The sequence below is a fragment of the Prunus mume genome, linkage group LG3 (assembly GCF_029339155.1).
Source record: "Prunus mume cultivar Tortuosa linkage group LG3, ASM2933915v1, whole genome shotgun sequence".
NCBI classification, from domain to species: domain Eukaryota; kingdom Viridiplantae; phylum Streptophyta; class Magnoliopsida; order Rosales; family Rosaceae; genus Prunus; species Prunus mume.
This window is the reverse complement of record NC_142700.1, coordinates 16,132,747-16,149,468: the sequence shown is the minus strand read 5'-3', so window position 1 is coordinate 16,149,468 and position 16,722 is coordinate 16,132,747. Positions and strand designations below refer to the sequence as shown.

Below are 16,722 nucleotides of genomic sequence, written 5' to 3'. Positions count from 1 at the left end.
CAGCCAAAGAGCTCTTAGGGCTTGTTTGGGAGTGCTTATGGAAGGCCAAAGCGATTTCGATAACTAAAGCATTTCTAGAAGCGGGTCATAGAACGATTCTAGAAGACATGCCATGTGCTTCTTCAGAAGCACTCAAATGCTTTCCACGAAGCACTTTAATTTGTTATGAAAATTCAAGATTTTTATAATAGAAGTGCTTTTGTTAGAAGCGCTTCTAAACTTCCTAGAGTCCCAAACAAGCCATTAGCCCTCCCAAAAGCACTCCCAAACAATCATATCACTTGTAGTAGTATTAGGTCAATGCAATTTTTCAAAGACAAAACCTATCATTGCAAATACATACTATCGAGTAATTATAATGTAATATTGGTATACATTTAGAACACTGCAAGGCATTTATACTTCCTGTAAATTAGAGTTTAATACATTTACAAAAATAATTAATAAAAAATACAATAAGAAAAATCTCTACACACATGTCACACTATAATTGGCCAAAAAGTATGAGTTCCTACTTCTAAGGGTAGAGGGAAATATTTTCCATACACCTATGTGAATATCTATTGATAGTCCCGTTCTCCGGACCCTGTGGTCCAAGGAGTTTGTGGTCACCCACCCTTGGATCTAATCTAAGGGTGGATAAAAAAATAATTTTAAAATCCATAAAATGTTTTTTTTAAAACTATATTAGTTAAAAAAAACACGTTTTCTGAAAAAAAAAAAAAAGAAAGAAACAAACAAACAAAAGCAGTGCAGCCGCTGCCCACCCTCCTCTAACTCCATGGTAGAGTTCGACTCCTTATAACCTTTTAATTCTTTTGACATTAGGGTAGGTGGATACTTCTGATTCTTTTGCTATGTTTTTGTTGGTTAGTTTTTTTTCAGCTTTTTGTGGATGCATTGTTAAAGAAAGAAGAGACAATTTGGGTGTTATGAACTCTTGTTCTCCTTTACCACCTTTGATTCAATTTTTATGATTTGAAATCCTAGTGTTTACCTTGAAATATGCAACAAAGCCCTACATCAAACTTTGTTAAAGTGTGAGTTGCGAGTGTGCCGCGATTAGCAATTAATCAATTCTAAATTCTAATAGACGGAAATATAAATAAATATAAAAAAAGAAGAGAATTTCCGCACCAAGTATATGATTCTAATCAAAAGACTGAATTGAAATGGTAAACTAAGTCAATGAGGTTCTTTTCTATGCCTTAAGGAAAATAAGGACTTCATAATTTCTCTAATACAAAAGGTAAAGGATGATGAAAGTAAATAAAACAGTAAACAATGAAAACAAGTAAAACAAATTGACAAGAACTACAAGTTGTCACCACCTTGTATCAATTCTGGTTTAAAACACAACTAAGTTATGAGTGACAATCGAGTAAGGATAAGAACTATGTGGTTCTGATGGATCAAAACAAGACAAGAGCACCACCAAAATGGTCTAGAGAACGAAATAACCTTTTATGAGTTTTACAATTAGTTTTTTTCTCAACTTATCATTGATTTATATTATAACACAAGAATTATGAGTTATCGTATTCTAGTAACATGGAGGCACTACAAATTTTACAATTAGGGCTTGGGATTGCAGAGTCTGAGTCTCTTCTGTTCTTACACCCCTTACAGTTTCATCATTATCGTATTTGTCCTCGCACTTTTGCAGTTAGGTTTTGCAGAGAGAGGAAACAAACTTTTTATGTTAGGGATTTTTAGTGACGAAAGGCTTTAGGCTCACCATTGCCGTTGAAGGTGAAAGCCGGACTCTATCTCGGGTAAGTAGATTTCATTATGCTATCACCTCAAAGAAAATTGGAAGTTATGAATTCATGGAAAGTACAGAGCTTATGGTTTCATCTACATGTTCAAGTCATCTTCTTGCTTGCTATTTGTGCGTCTGTGTGGGTACAACTTAAATTTACAAAATATTGTCTTCTAATAAAGGTAAATGATTTTCTCACTCCCCTTTTATCCACCGACACTCTTTTTTGTTTAGAAAAATGGAGTGTAAGTGGATAAAAAGGGAGTGGGAAAATCAGTCCCCCTAATAAATTGTTTAGCGCTTTGCATATTAAATCCAAACTATTTTAATGGTAAAAAAAAATAAAAGATCCAACCGTTGAAATTTAAATCCAACAGTTAAAATAATATTTCAAATTAATCTAAATCATATCCAATCCCAAAACTCACTCAAAACTCTATAAATATCTACCTATTTCTCAAATAAAATTATATTTATGGAATTTCAATATTTTTTTAGGTCAAATTGTTCAAAAAAATTAAATTAAGAAATAAATGAAGAAAAGTTATACATGAAAAAAAATTACACTTAAACCATTCTTAAACAATTTAATAAAATTACGGACTTAAAAATTGAGTTTGAAGAGTTGGGGAAAAAACGGTTTGAGTCCGGGCAAAATTCAAGTAGTTACCTTTTGGAGATGAGAAATTTGGGTTTAGGATCAAATGAGTTGGAAAAGGCTTAAGTGATAATTTGAGAAGCCAAATCCATTAGATAACTTACGAGAAAATCACTTATTATTAAAAATTGCAGGAAAAAGTAATAAGGAAAAGCTACTTACATTTTCTGGTCATGCAGTAATCAGATTTGAGGAGGTGCTGGTTTTAATAAAATTTTCAAACTTCCAAAAATACCCCAATCGATTTTAACGCTCTCTCCTCTTGTTGCGTGGTCTCCTTCCCATCACGTTGCTTCTTCGCGCTCTCTCCACTCCACAGAGCTCACTCCTTTCCTTCTCTTCCATCTTGCCTACAGTTTTTTCTTGTTGGATCAATTGAAGCGCACTGCTGAGCCACAAGACTCAGGTAAGAGGCGCATATTATGTTTATTTCTTTTCACTTTCATTCTTCCCTCTTTCTCTTTAATTTCTAGGGTTTTAACTTTCAATTTTAGCTGCTGTTGGTTTTCTATATTACGTATTGGCATGAGAATGGCATTTTTCTATTTGAGTTTTAGGGCCCTTGCCTGATAGGGTCAAGTTCCTATAAACTGGTTGAATTGGTATAGAAAAGGGAAATAGGCAAATAGATTTCGAGGGGGTCAAACCTCCAAAGCATAAAGCTGTATTTTTTCCCATAAACTGGTCATAATATTTTTTTTCTTCTTCTTTTTTAGGTTCTTCAATTCTAGTACTCTTCTTCTTTTTATTGTTTCTTTCTAATGTTGGGATTTAGGAACAAAGGAATTTAGGGATTTAGTGAACCCATCTATTTTAGGGAACCCAAATGCCCAAATGAGCACTTGGTGAAGAAGATTCTAGGTGAAGCTTCTCTGCTTGTGAAGCATATATTAGCATGAACAACTCCATCCATAATCGACGAGCTAAGAAAATCCTCCATTTAAGATAGTTGCAGAGCAGGTACTACCGCCATTGTTCTCCTTTATGCTACTTACACCGGCTTAAGATAGTTATTTGACGATTTCCAGTTTGTTCTGTTATATGTGTGCGTATATAGATATGTGAGTTTATGATTTGGCTTCATATGGATCTCTTTTGGCTTTCTTATTCTTAGTTTATGATGTGAGAATTACAGGGTTGGTTGGAGTTCAGTGTTGAATATTCCAACGTAGTTTTGAAATTTTGGTCTTTTGTAAGTGTTATTTTATTGTGTGGCTTGCGACATAAGGGTGCACGCAGAATTTTTTTCTTTGCTCTGTTTTTAATTTTGAATTTGGGTCATTGTTTTATTTCATATTTCATCCTTTTAGTTTTTGTTAGCTTATCAATTTGTGGGCTTGCAGCCTGCAATTTTCGGAAGAAGTAATTATCAATTTCTGTATAATTTGGGAAATATCGTATAAACAAGAGATTCTAATGAAATTTCAACTAAGAAAAATAGGCTTGAAATTTCAGCCCACCTCATTTTTAAACCCGGTGTCTGTCCCTATGTATAGTATATAATTTATGGTTGAATTATCTTGATTTAGCATTCCCATTAACAAACTTTTGCTAATTGGGATATAGATACATAGTAGACTGGTACATAACCTTTAGCTTTTGTGCTGAGTTCTTTATGTTGTTTTGTCCAAATTTATACCACATTATTCATATGGATCTTAGACAAGTCTTTATTCTGTAATCAACGAAGTTCTAACTTCTAGTTTTTCTATCAGCTTTTCTTAGTCAGGAGAAGTCCAGTCGTGCATTTGCAAATTCATTGATGGGGCGTAACCTTTCAAATCATTCAGAATCTCCAGTTGGGGACCCTCCTCGTAGGAGGAGCCCATCTAGGAAAAGTCCATCCAGAATTGAAAGATCACCTACTCGACATAGGAGGTCCCACAGGGGTAGTTCTCCACCAAGAGAGAAACATTCGGGTCACCCTAAGTCTCCAAAGCATGCAAGGTCCCCCTCTCCTCCTGTTCGCTCTCCTTCTCCTCGGACAAAACGGTTAAGAAGAGCTCAAGCTGGCAGAGAGGCTGTGAAAGAACCTGAAAGAAGTAACGGGAGGGGAACTGATAGGGGTTTACAGAAGGAAGGGGTTTCAGAGAGAGATGTTGGGAGTGATAGGAAAGAGAAACGGTCGGGAAGAGACGATGTTGATGGTAAATCATCAAGACCAAGACATGGTACTTCTCCATCAGATCGACAGCGAAGGAGTAGGTATATATCTCCCTCACCTCAACCTGCTGGTGTTACCAGAGACGTGGAGAAAGTAATTGAGAATGACAGTGAAAGGAATCATGGCAGAGGGAGTGATAGAAGAATGCAAAGGGAAAAGGGTTCAGATAGGGAAACTGATAGTGAAAGAGTGGAGAGAAGGTCAGGAAAAGACAGTACTGATCATAGGTCTTCAAGAACAAGACATGGGCGATCTACTTCTCCATTGGATCGGGACTACAAGAACAGACAAAGATCTCTTTCACCTCAACAAGCTGCCAATACCAGAGCTCGTGATGAGGTGTCTGGTGATATCCACTCCATCAAATGTCTCATCCCCCTCCCCAATAATTTTAATTCCGTTATTGAAAATTATTGCTTCTTAAATTTCATTTTATTTATTTATTTATAAGATACTTCTTAAATTTCACTGATATTTTGTAGATTTTCAAAAGTTCTTTTACATAGGTTTATTCTCTAATAACTTCCATTTCAGAATATATTTTTTCATATTTATCACCTCCTAACTCACTCCAAGGAGGAGTTAATGTGGAAAAGTGGAAGTGGTAGTATGTTTTAAGACTTTTTTGAATGAAGGAACACACACAAATTAATTATTCAATTACGTTTGCATTCATTGGGACAATTATCTGTGATGCTTCTAAGTGGTTTCTGTTTCTAGTTGCAATGATTCTTATCAAAAGTGTCTAACCAGAGGTAAACATTTTCAGGTGCCAAATTCAAGAGAAGATGAGCATAGGTGGGTATCTTTTAAATTTTTTGTTTACACTTCGCTGAACCATTGATAAAACTATCTGATGTCCAAATATATTTTTCTTGCAATTGGCCAATGATTTCTGGAATGTTATTGCACTTTGATATATTTAGTCACTCTATTTATTTGTTCTGGTGAAAGAGAAGAGATAAAGGTCAGTGTAAGCAATATGTTCTTGCCAATTTGGCAAAGTAAACTTTCATGATGTAGTAAAAGTAATAAAACATGCCAATTCTTAATAATACTAGATAAGGTTCATTGGAAAAAATATTTTAGTTTTTCTCAATTCCAGTTTCTTAATTTCTGTAGTAAAAGTGATAAAGCATTAATTGCCAATTTAACATAGTAAAAGTTCATGTCTGTTAATTTGTTGGGGTAGATCACATAACTTTAGGTTACTTCACTTTGGGTTCTGTTCATTTGAAACTTTTAATGTATGAGTGCTCATGCTTTAATGTACATAAGCTTTGATGTAGCTTTTGATGAGCTGTTCATTGCTTTCTTGGGCAGGGATGATGAGAATGATGCAGTAGCTATGATGAAGGCTGCTGAAGAGGCCTTGGAAGCAAAGCAAAAGGTAAGTAATGCATAGCTTGGTGTCTTTCTTCAATCATAACTATCATCATCAAATTTTTGTTACACATGCCAAATTTTCTCAGCTATCCGGTGCAAGCTGTGATAGGTCTTGTTTATCCATACTGCTTTTATTTCTGAATATCGTGTAGCACAAATAATTTGTTTAATTGTGTGGAAGGTTGAAACTGTACTTACGTTTTGCTCCTTTTACTACTCGACTTACAGGAAAAACCTTCGTTTGAGCTATCTGGAAAGCTTGCTGCAGAAACTAATAGAGTCAGGGGTGAGATCACCTTTTCCTTGGGGTTTGATACAAAAGCTGAACTTTTTGTTCTCTTTTGTTTTTGAAAATAGGAAGAAATAGATGCACTAATCTGAACCCTTAAAGGGCTTAAATAGAGTACAACCTAATCACAATGGGAAATGAAATAATTACTAGATCACTTACTTGAGGAAGCTAGATCACAACCCCAAACAAACTTGGAAAGCAATACTCTACTTATCTTAAACTCCTATTTAGAACAAACTTTTGTTCTCCAACACTTTCCCTTGAAGTTGGAGCGTAGATGATAATCATGCCCAGCTTGTTACATAACTCATAAACATAATTAAGAACATCAAGACATAAACTTGTGCCATCTTGAATGATTTTTCCACAAAATGAATAAGATAGGCACACGTACCTCATCATAACATATAGCCTCAACTTTTGGGCCCCACAAGAAAATTTAAATATGTGGGTCAAATATCAACCAAAACCTCCGGTAGACTGAATTTAATAAATTCTGAACCAAATACAAATCACTAATACTCAATTAGAAAATCACCTAATTTAGGAAACTAGATCACATTCCTTAACCAACACTCATTTAATAAGCAAATAAATTAAGTACAATCACAACGTGGAATTAAATAACAACCAAATCGCACCCTTAAACAACAAGGAAACCAAATATTCTAATTAACTTAGAATCCTAATTACAATATAGTTTTAATTCTCTGATATTTTTTATATATACATTGCGGAGATTGTGCATTTCTATATGTTTATTCATTATAACAAATAAAAAGAAAATAATATATGTTTTGTTTTCTATATGGTTATTATTTTGTCAGGTATAACACTTCTATTCACTGAGCCTCCAGATGGACGAAAACCTGATGTAAGATGGCGGCTTTATGTTTTTAAGGGCGGTGAAGTGTTAAACGGTAAGTCTCTTGGAGATTAATACCGGAAGTTATCTTCTTGTTTTTGTGCCTTTCTTGAGACCTACATATGCTTCTTTAATGGTGAAGCACTTAGAGTAGTTGAATGATAATGAAGTAGCTGCTGAGTACTGACTGCAGGTTGCTTCTTTTTAGACGTACAGTGCTTTTAAAAGACCTCATGTGTCATGTCTGATCAAAGTACCTAGTTCCAAGCCAATTAACTGTCAAAATTCTTAAATCTCAAAGGCTGAAGGGATAATGACTGAAGATTCTCTTATTGTTTTTGTAAGACCTTGGCTGCAACATACAATGCGGCATCAATTTTCATTTCAGTAAATAAGTGACCTTAGGATGTAACAACGTTTTAGCATCCATATAACTTCTTCCATCACGTACTTAACCTCTCCTTATAACACTGATTGCTGAGACAAGCAGGCTGTGGTAATTCTGTATGTTTTCTCCTAATGGTAACATCTCTTTCAAGTTCAAATCATTTATCGGATTGGGTGCAATGGTGTGAGTAATGAATATTGGACAGTTCAAGAAATATTTGAGACTTTCTGTTCATAGATACTATGTTGCAATATATGGGAGAAGAAACATATTTTTGTGGCCCAAAATATAGTGCATGTTTCTGTTTTTTGTGCACATATGGTTGTTGTACATTAACGTTTTTAGTACTTGTAGAAATTTCCTTTTTAGATTTTTAAGCTTTTGGTAGTTTTCTTCTGAAAAGAAAAAAGGTACAAATCCAATAGTATTGAGTAGTGTATTTAAACTCAAAACTGTTGGATTTATGTGCATTTTCCTCTGGTATTGAGTACTTATATGCATCTTGTTGCTCTTAACTCAAAACTGTGTTTAAACTTTATTGACTTTGGATGATCGAGTTGGAATGAAATTCTGGACCAGTCAAGTTCTATTACTTAGGCGAGCTATCGTTGTGTAATGGTTACTACTCCCAACCTGAGCTTATTCCATTTTCTTTTGGTAATGACTTAGTTTTTGGTGATTTTCCATATCTGGCAAGCATGCAAAATAGTGCAATTATTTTTCTTGTGCATTTTGATGGTACTCTCTGTTGGGATTTCTGAGTCCATGTCTTTGGGATTCTATTCATGGTGATGAAAATGTTCTCCTTGATGTACATATGATCTACAGAACCCCTGTACATACATCGGCAAAGCTGTTACCTCTTTGGGAGGGAAAGAAGGGTGGCAGACGTCCCTACAGATCACCCATCCTGTAGCAAGCAACATGCTGTTATACAATTCAGGTAGATCTTGAATTTTGCATTTTTAAAATTTTTTTGCCATTTACATTCTTGGTTAGTAACTAATATCATATTTTATTTTCCCGCCATGCCAGGCAAGTTGAAATCGAGCAACCTGATGGTACGCTATCAAAGAAAGTAAGGTAAGACAGTTAATTTGCGGCTAATTCCATAATTTAGGAGGGTGAATTTTTCAAATCTCATATCTCATTTCCTTTGTGCACCGTCACAGGCCTTACTTAATGGACCTTGGAAGCACAAATAAAACTTTTCTTAATGTAAGTGGCTCAATTGATATATTTTCTTCTTTTCTTTTGATTACAGTTTTGGCATTTGTGTTGTGTATGAGTAAGCTGAGGCTTTCCTGTATTTGCAAGAATTTAGATTTAACATTTGCTTTTCTTTTGCAGGATACTGCAATTGAACCTCAACGGTATTATGAACTAATGGAAAAGGACACCATTAGATTTGGTAATAGTAGGTAGGTCACTAATCAATAATCCAACTTAAGGTTTTGTGGTTCTTAGATTTTGATGTCTCCTAGAAATTTTCTTCTTTTTCTGTTGGTATTCATGCGTTATTCCTGAATGAATACTGTAATGATACTTGCAGCTGAATGCCTGAATTTAATTGGTTTGGTTTCTATGGTTATTATGTTTGAATTGAGTTGAAACAATTGGTTTTAGAAACCAATAATTGTTGTTTGGTTCAGTATGTGCTGGTTAAGGGCCTACATCATGTTTGTTAAATTTAGGAGTTGCATGACAAGTAAAGTTGTTAGTTGGACTTGACTACACTGGTCATAAAGAATCATAGTAAATGGTAAAAGGATTCCAGGCAATTGGAACGGTAAACCCATGGGGGAGGGGGGATGTAAAAGGTAGCACATTCCCAAAGAGTGCATACCAAACATGAGAGCAGAGGAAGCTATTGTAGCTAATGGAGGTTTCATGTAAGCACTGGAATTCAAAACTCTAACATTAAAAATGAGGAGATTTTAATGCGAGTCATGTTCAGATTATTCTACCACCAACCCTATATTTTCTTTACAAGTGCGTACTTTTGAAGTCAGGCTGTCAGTAAGTTTTGCATTGGCATAGTGATCAGCTTGATCCTATTAGAGCATTTGATCATGCGAATGTTTAAGGTTTGTAGAATTGCAGCTGAATTATACAAATCGAAATCATAGGTCATGCTTGATTTAGTTTGAGTCATCTGATCCTTGATTAGTTTATCTGATCCTTGATTAGTTTAAGTCATATCTGATGCCTGCGTTTCTCCCTTTCATAATTGGGCCCTCATTTTTTGTATCATTAATTATGAATTTTATAGTTACAATTTTTAGGGCAATATTTGAAGATAATAAGGTTGTGGAAGGTTCCTAAAGTCTTTCAAATGTCGACTGGTAAGAGTTATCTGCAGCATTATGTGTTTAATTTTTTAAGAGACTAATAAAGCTAATCAGAGAAGGAACCATAACATTCTTCTGGCTGCTCCATTTTCTGTGAGTACATGTGTGTAGTCTTTGAAGATTATATCTGTCATGCAAACTGAGCTGTCTTAGACTCTTCAGTTTCTAAAGCAGAAACTATGACGACTGACTGAAAGATGGTTTTTGTTTCTATATGATCTATTCTTTTTCGTTTTGTTACTCAAATTGTGCCTCAAACTACTGGACAGCTGGGATTTTAAGATGGTTGTGACTATTTCAAATTGAACGGAGAATCTTAGGATTCTGCTTTCCGAAGTGATTTGTAATTGTGTTTCATCACTTCCTCACGAGGCTTAGAAGTATGCTTGATGAGAAAAATCTGTAGTTTTACTGGGGAATTTCTTGTGTGCTGTCTCTGATATAATATGTGATCGATGCTGTATTGCTTCTAATATTTTTGTGGCATATTTTTGACGTCATTCTTATAATTTGGTTTTGCAGCCGAGAGTATGTATTACTGCACGAGAACTCTATGAATTGACGGGCTCAATTGGCTACTCGAATGCCCTTCCGATTAACATTTGGGGATCTTTGATGCATGAGAAGTCTCTTCTTTTCTTCTCTTTTTTCCGGCAGATCAGATGTATGGGAATGGGTGGATTTTATGAATAGCATCAAATTTTCTGAATACGTTTCATGGATGTTACTGTAAATTATGCATGGTATGTTATATCTCCTCGTGGTTTGTGATTTTCATGAATCTGGATGTATCCTTGGGCCGCACTATAAATGGTTGCCAACAGCTGGACTAAGGGTGAGTCAAGCACAAATTATTATCTCTGTGGAAATGTTAAATAGTAGAGAACTGTTATTGGCATTTCGAAAAAGTCATATTGCACTCCTCTCTTATGAAAGGAGTGCAACGACTCTTTCGGAGTGCCAATAACAGCTCTGTTTGTGTAAATTATATTCCTAGGTACCAATGTTCTTTTGTGTCTTGTGGACGTTGAAATTTTGTTTGAAGAAAGAAATAAGGGCAAAGATGTAGGAAATTAGTACAAAGTTGCTTCTAGTACTTGGTTCTGGTTGGGGATAGGTACACGTACTTGAGTATTCTGGTTCAAATAAGAATGTCCAAACCTCCTCGAACACTAAATTATAATTTGTTGGTGGTCAAATGAAAATGTACACATTATGGAACACTAATTGACAATTCACATTGGGTATGGAACGCTAAATTACTCTTTTTTATTTTTGGGTGAATCTTCCCATTCTTTTTCTGTCATATTTACCTACATGTGCTTAATCCTAATCTTTTAGGGCTTGTTTTGTTCAAAGGTTAGGAGTTTGGAAATGAATTTCAAATTGCATTTCCATATTTGGTAAGTGTACTCTTGGGAATGCAATTATGGACTATTGGGTATGGACTTCCAATGTAGGGGAGAAGTTCATACCCTTGGCTCACCTTGAGAAATTTTTTCCCCCACTTGGAAAGACATTTAATGCAGTCTTTTAGGATGAACTTACTCATGTTATTATTTTTGAATATCACTTTTGACCCTTAAAAACTCTACTCTTCATAGTGATAAACTTTAAGAACAAGAAAACCAAGGATATTGTTGGAAGCTTGATAACTTTTCATTCCTAATATTGCACTAACTAAACATGAGAATATGAGATAATTGCATTACCTAGTCCTCATTTCCCAGCATCCCAAACATGAGAATGAATATCCTCCATTCCCATATCGTGGGATTGGACATGGGAATTTTATTCCTAAGAAGTTCAATTCGCGAACCAAATAGGCCCTTCATTTAGATAGAGAAATTTGAAAGAAATAATTTGAATTTGACGAGAATGCTAAATTTACTTAAATGTATTTGAAATAACTAAATATAGTATATTTAAAATGACTACGTACAAGGAATCATTCGAAAACATAAATTTCATTCCTTTAAATTTGCTCTTAATTAAGCTAATAAATGTCACCTCCTCCACAAACCTTCTATCAAAAAAAGAAAAAAAAACACAAGAACTCAGCTACCATATTATTTATCGACCACAAATACCAACCCCTCCCAGAAGAAGAACACGTCCTCACTACCACATTCTTTTAATGTTGGTAGGACCAGACCAGATACCATATTTGGCCCACAATACATGAGACAAAGACAGAGAGTGGTAGGTAAATTTTTCCTTTTTTAGAGAGGCAATAAATGCAAAATTCAAACCATTCCCCTACAATTCCACCAGGGCTGTTATAAAAAACGTAAGAAAAAAGTCACATTTCAAAACTCTTACAAAACACTAGAACCAAATCTCTCTCTTAAAAAAACCTCCATCAAATGGCAGCCTCCACAAGCGCTTCCACCACTTGCAAAACCCACCGACTGGTCACCCCACAGCTTCCAAAACCCTACTCCTCCTCCCAATTGCCCTTCAAGTTCCACAAATTTACCCCCCGCGCCACCACCCCTTCTTCCATCTGCTGCACCCTCACCCGAGATTCAGCCCCTCTTCAGATGGAGGACAAGCACGAAAATGGGTCCTTACCGGTTTCGCCCCGACCCGATTCCTTCGGCCGGTTCGGTAAGTATGGCGGCAAGTACGTCCCCGAAACCCTAATGCATGCCCTCACCGAGCTCGAGGCTGCTTTTCATGCTCTTGCTAATGACGAGGACTTTCAGGTACTGTTAAAATCGATTCTTCCATTCTGTTTTTGACCTTTTCCCTCATTGTTTTGTTTTGAGAATCAAATGTGAAATTTTTGATGTGGTGAGAATTGTATATGAATGAATTGGACATTGCTGCATGTTGATTTGGTTTTTCGTAGTTGGAATTTTTGTCAAGATCAAAATTTGTGAGGAAAATGAATGAAATGTAGCTATTTGAGCAGAGTGGGCCCAAGGTCCTTTAAATTGAATCAAGCTGGGTACGTGACAGTGTATGGTATATACCCATTTCAAAGCTGCATCTTGATAGAGCTCAGCAAAGCTTTAGGGAATTCGGGAATTTGTAGGATTTGTTGTTTGTTTCATTCAAATAAAATTTGTGATTTTAGTTGCGATGTGGTGTCTTTAGTTACAATTTTTGGTTACCATTCAATTTGAGATATTGTAGGATGCATACGCCGTACATAGTTTTTGGAAATTTTCCCTATAAGCTATCCAAAATGAGCAAGAAGATTTCTTTATTTTTTTTTAAAAGATTATTCAGTTTTTCATTTACAAAGAATATGTTTGGTGTGTTGCTGACAATAGAACCCCTTTTACTTCTTGGTTATTGGCTGAATCTGAGTTTCCTGAGCCTGAAAGAGGAGATAAATTTAATTTTCTTTTGGTGGTATACAACTGAGTAACTGATTAGATAAATATATGATATTGCAGAAAGAATTGAATGGCATTTTGAAGGACTATGTTGGCAGGGAGACTCCTCTCTACTTTGCAGAGCGGCTAACTGAGCACTACAAACGCCCTAATGGTGAAGGGCCTCACGTTTATCTGAAGAGGGAAGATCTTAACCATACTGGGGCCCATAAGATCAACAATGCCGTTGCCCAAGCCTTGCTTGCTAAGAAATTGGGAAAGAAACGCATTATTGCTGAAACTGGAGCGGGTCAACATGGAGTTGCCACTGCCACTGTTTGTGCTCGGTTTGGATTGCAGTGTATCATCTACATGGGTGCCCAAGATATGGAAAGGCAATCCCTCAATGTTTTCAGAATGCGGCTCCTTGGAGCAGAGGTTTCTTATGATTCTGAAACTCACTTCGTTACATTTATAAGCTGAACATCCAATGAATTATGAAACTGGACTGTACCGAGAGATTTGCATATTTTTCTTACTTGCATATTCCACCAATAATATTTTCCCAGAACAGGGTTCCTAGAAGGGGAGAAGCCAATTGTCTTTCTATGGAATGCTCCATAATTATTATGTTGTGCACGACTCTTGCTTATTGCCCCATCTGTGTAACCTATTAGATTTGTGTCAGAGATCAAATCATGGTTTTCGAGCTATCTAATACTTCAATTTTCTTGGGTTCTTTTTCTCTCAGGGAATTTATTTAGCATATTTTAAGTTTCTATTAATTATATATAATCTTGATTGTATCAGTGTTCCATTCTGCCATCTCATGAATGGTTAGCTGACAGTTGTTTTTTGCTGTGCAAGAAAGGGTGATTTTACTTTTTCGATAATTTCTTTTGGCGTGATTTAGCAAGATAGGTATGCTGATCAGATACATTTTACAGATTGCATCTTTTCTTTACAAGAAATGTGCACTCATTTTAGGGGACAAATTACTGAATTTAACTGCCATGGCCATTTCTTTTGAATTTTGTTTTTCGTTTTCTTGACTCTGCTGTGAAATGGCATAAACTGTTACTTTTATTTGAGTCCAATGCATCGCTCTTACTAATCCTAATTATTTTGAACTTCAATTTCTTTTGCTGTTTTGAAATGCAGGTTAGACCAGTCCATTCTGGGACAGCTACATTGAAGGATGCTACTTCAGAAGCTATTAGGGACTGGGTAACTAATGTAGAGACAACTCATTATATTTTGGGTTCTGTTGCTGGCCCACATCCATACCCTATGATGGTTCGGGATTTCCACAAGGTGATTGGTAGAGAAACAAGAAAACAGGCACTGGAAAAGTGGGGAGGGAAACCAGATGTGCTGGTAGCTTGTGTTGGTGGGGGTTCAAATGCCATGGGACTTTTCCATGAGTTTGTCGAAGACAAAGATGTTCGATTGATTGGGGTGGAGGCTGCAGGCTTTGGATTGGACAGTGGAAAGCATGCTGCAACTTTGACAAAAGGGGAAGTTGGGGTCTTGCATGGAGCTATGAGCTACTTATTGCAGGATGACGATGGGCAAATAATTGAGCCTCATTCTATAAGTGCAGGGTATGAGAGTTCATTGATCTTTTTAGCTATCAACTAATTTTGTTGTGGCTTTGAAATGTAGTAACTCTGATTTCTTTGTGGCATTTAGCCTGGATTACCCTGGAGTTGGTCCAGAGCACAGTTTTCTGAAAGACACACTGCGCGCTGAATACTATAGCATTACTGATGAAGAAGCCTTGGAAGGTATTGGACTCTGGCTCAGATTTGTTTTATACTCTTTTGACCTTTTCTTTTTCGGGTAGGGGGAAGTAGCACGCTTATGCATAGCATTCGATTGGTTATCTTTAAATGAAATATCAGTTTGACATATGGAATATGTCATTTCCTCTCAAGCTTAATGTGCAGTCCGCAGATGACAACATGAACAAGTGGAGACCTGTAATAAGCTGTGATGTTTGTCATTCTTATTGCAGTGTCCTTGTCATGTTCTTGATCTTAAGTCCTTGGACTATATTTTGTCCCTCGTTTCCATTACATGTGAAGCACAGACAACTAGATTTTACTAGATCAGTCTTATCCAGCTTTCGTAATTTATTTTTTCTCCTTGCAGCTTTTAAACGATTGTCAAGACTGGAGGGAATAATTCCAGCTTTGGAGACTTCTCATGCACTGGCCTACTTAGAGAAGCTGTGCCCTACACTCCCTGATGGGGCCAAGGTTGTGCTTAACTGCAGTGGCAGAGGGGATAAGGATGTTCACACTGCCATCAAGCACTTGAAGGTCTGATGCCACCATGATTGAGCAAAACCAAAGGCTCGTCTCTCTCCAGAAAGCTAAAGGAACCATAGGAAATAAATTTTATTATTTCCATAATGTGTCTATTAAATCACCCGTTATAGAGCAAGTTTGGAAATGCAATTTGCTGATAGGTCAAGGATGGCTCCAACGAATAAAAGTGGAATAACAGTGGGTTGCTTATTTGAAGGAAAGTTTTGTATCCACATAGTATCAAGACCAGTTTTTGTAATGATGTAAGTTTCTTCGTTTTGCTGTATAATGTAACTTTATGAATTTCAATGAGGAGACTGCAAATCTAGTTATATCTGAATATTTATGATGGATCGCTATTGCGAAGGCTTTGCTCAATTTCTTCAGAAAAATTCATTCGTCATTAAAGAATCTAGCCCTTTCAAATTCTCAATTGGTTTTCTATGATTTTGGGTTCGAAACCGACGGACGCAAGGGAGAAGAATGGTTTAAGAATAATGGTGGATGTGGTAATTAAACTAAAAAAAATATACAAAAAACCAGTTAATGTAAAAATTCCCCTTACTGTTACTGAGGCTGAATTTGATGGAGTGGGTCACATTTTCCTCTTATTGTGCAACATCGGTGAAAGGAGAAAAATGGGCCACTTTGAGTTTCAAGGGTTAATATGGGATTTGACCATAATTTTAGGATCGTTCTAGCAATTAAGCCTTAAATCACGTTGTTCTTCTTCCTAGGGAAAGTGATTCAAGATCTTGTTTGGTGCAATGCTGTGAGCAACACACAGTGGGAAGTCTTTAAACAAAAGAAAAATTATAGAACCTATGTGATTTTGACGGCAACCTTTGGCACTCTTGAAAGGCCAAATTCATACATACAAAAAATATCTATCCTATGTGATTTTTTACCAAAAACAACACGGATATATATATATATATATATATATATTCTTGTTTCTTGGAAAAAGGACAGTTGATGAAGGATTTATTTCTTTGTTTTCAGAAAGAAAATAACTTTTAAGAAAAACAAAGAGAGAATAAAAAACGAAATTTGCATGTAAGATATAAATCAAATATCACATTGTTCTTTCTAGATATCAATTGATTTATAATTGAATGCTCACATTTTAACATGATATAATTCCCGCGTTTAATCTAATTGAGCTGCCGCGATCACATGTAAGAGGCGGCTACGTCTGTGATTGAACAATTTTGTGTT

The 16,722-nt window shown here is 35.9% G+C and overlaps 2 protein-coding genes across 7 annotated transcripts; both read left to right on the top strand.

Annotated features, from left to right (window-relative positions):
- The first annotated feature begins 2,667 nt into the window (after positions 1-2,667).
- Positions 2,668-10,643, top strand: DDL (SMAD/FHA domain-containing protein). Of its 6 annotated transcripts, XR_016125113.1 has the most exons (12): positions 2,668-2,826; positions 4,136-4,923; positions 5,354-5,382; positions 5,908-5,974; positions 6,199-6,256; positions 7,090-7,182; positions 8,344-8,458; positions 8,551-8,598; positions 8,688-8,733; positions 8,866-8,936; positions 9,788-9,860; positions 10,389-10,530. XR_016125113.1 is itself a non-coding variant. In XM_008228601.2 (11 exons), the coding sequence occupies exons 2-11, from the start codon at positions 4,183-4,185 to the stop codon at positions 10,426-10,428; spliced, it is 1,308 nt and encodes a 435-aa protein (XP_008226823.2). In that variant the 5' UTR covers positions 2,668-2,826; positions 4,136-4,182; the 3' UTR covers positions 10,429-10,643. The 6 variants fall into 6 exon arrangements, 3 of the variants coding, with proteins under 3 accessions (XP_008226823.2, XP_016648565.2, XP_016648563.2); XR_016125114.1 differs by lacking the exon at positions 9,788-9,860 and having other exon boundaries at positions 8,551-8,593; positions 10,389-10,643; XR_016125115.1 differs by lacking the exon at positions 10,389-10,530 and having other exon boundaries at positions 8,551-8,593; positions 9,788-9,830.
- A 1,491-nt stretch (positions 10,644-12,134) lies between these two features.
- On the top strand, positions 12,135-15,896 carry LOC103326389 (tryptophan synthase beta chain 1). Its single transcript, XM_008228602.2, has 5 exons — positions 12,135-12,574; positions 13,274-13,630; positions 14,354-14,796; positions 14,885-14,979; positions 15,347-15,896. Exons 1-5 carry the CDS (start codon positions 12,233-12,235, stop codon positions 15,520-15,522), a joined length of 1,413 nt encoding a protein of 470 aa, XP_008226824.2. The 5' UTR covers positions 12,135-12,232; the 3' UTR covers positions 15,523-15,896.
- The last annotated feature ends 826 nt before the right edge of the window (positions 15,897-16,722 follow it).

Excerpts from the sequence above, each read along its gene's own strand:
- DDL (XM_016793077.2), top strand. The coding sequence starts at position 4,183 with ATGGGGCGTAACCTTTCAAATCATTCAGAATCTCCAGTTGGGGACCCT. Across the intron at positions 5,975-6,198 it reads CCTTGGAAGCAAAGCAAAAG|GAAAAACCTTCGTTTGAGCT; the intron begins GTAAGTAATGCA and ends CTCGACTTACAG. Across the intron at positions 8,594-10,388 it reads ATGGTACGCTATCAAAGAAA|CCGAGAGTATGTATTACTGC; the intron begins GTAAGGTAAGAC and ends TTGGTTTTGCAG.
- LOC103326389 (XM_008228602.2), top strand. The coding sequence starts at position 12,233 with ATGGCAGCCTCCACAAGCGCTTCCACCACTTGCAAAACCCACCGACTG. Across the intron at positions 12,575-13,273 it reads CTAATGACGAGGACTTTCAG|AAAGAATTGAATGGCATTTT; the intron begins GTACTGTTAAAA and ends ATGATATTGCAG. Across the intron at positions 14,980-15,346 it reads TGATGAAGAAGCCTTGGAAG|CTTTTAAACGATTGTCAAGA; the intron begins GTATTGGACTCT and ends TTCTCCTTGCAG.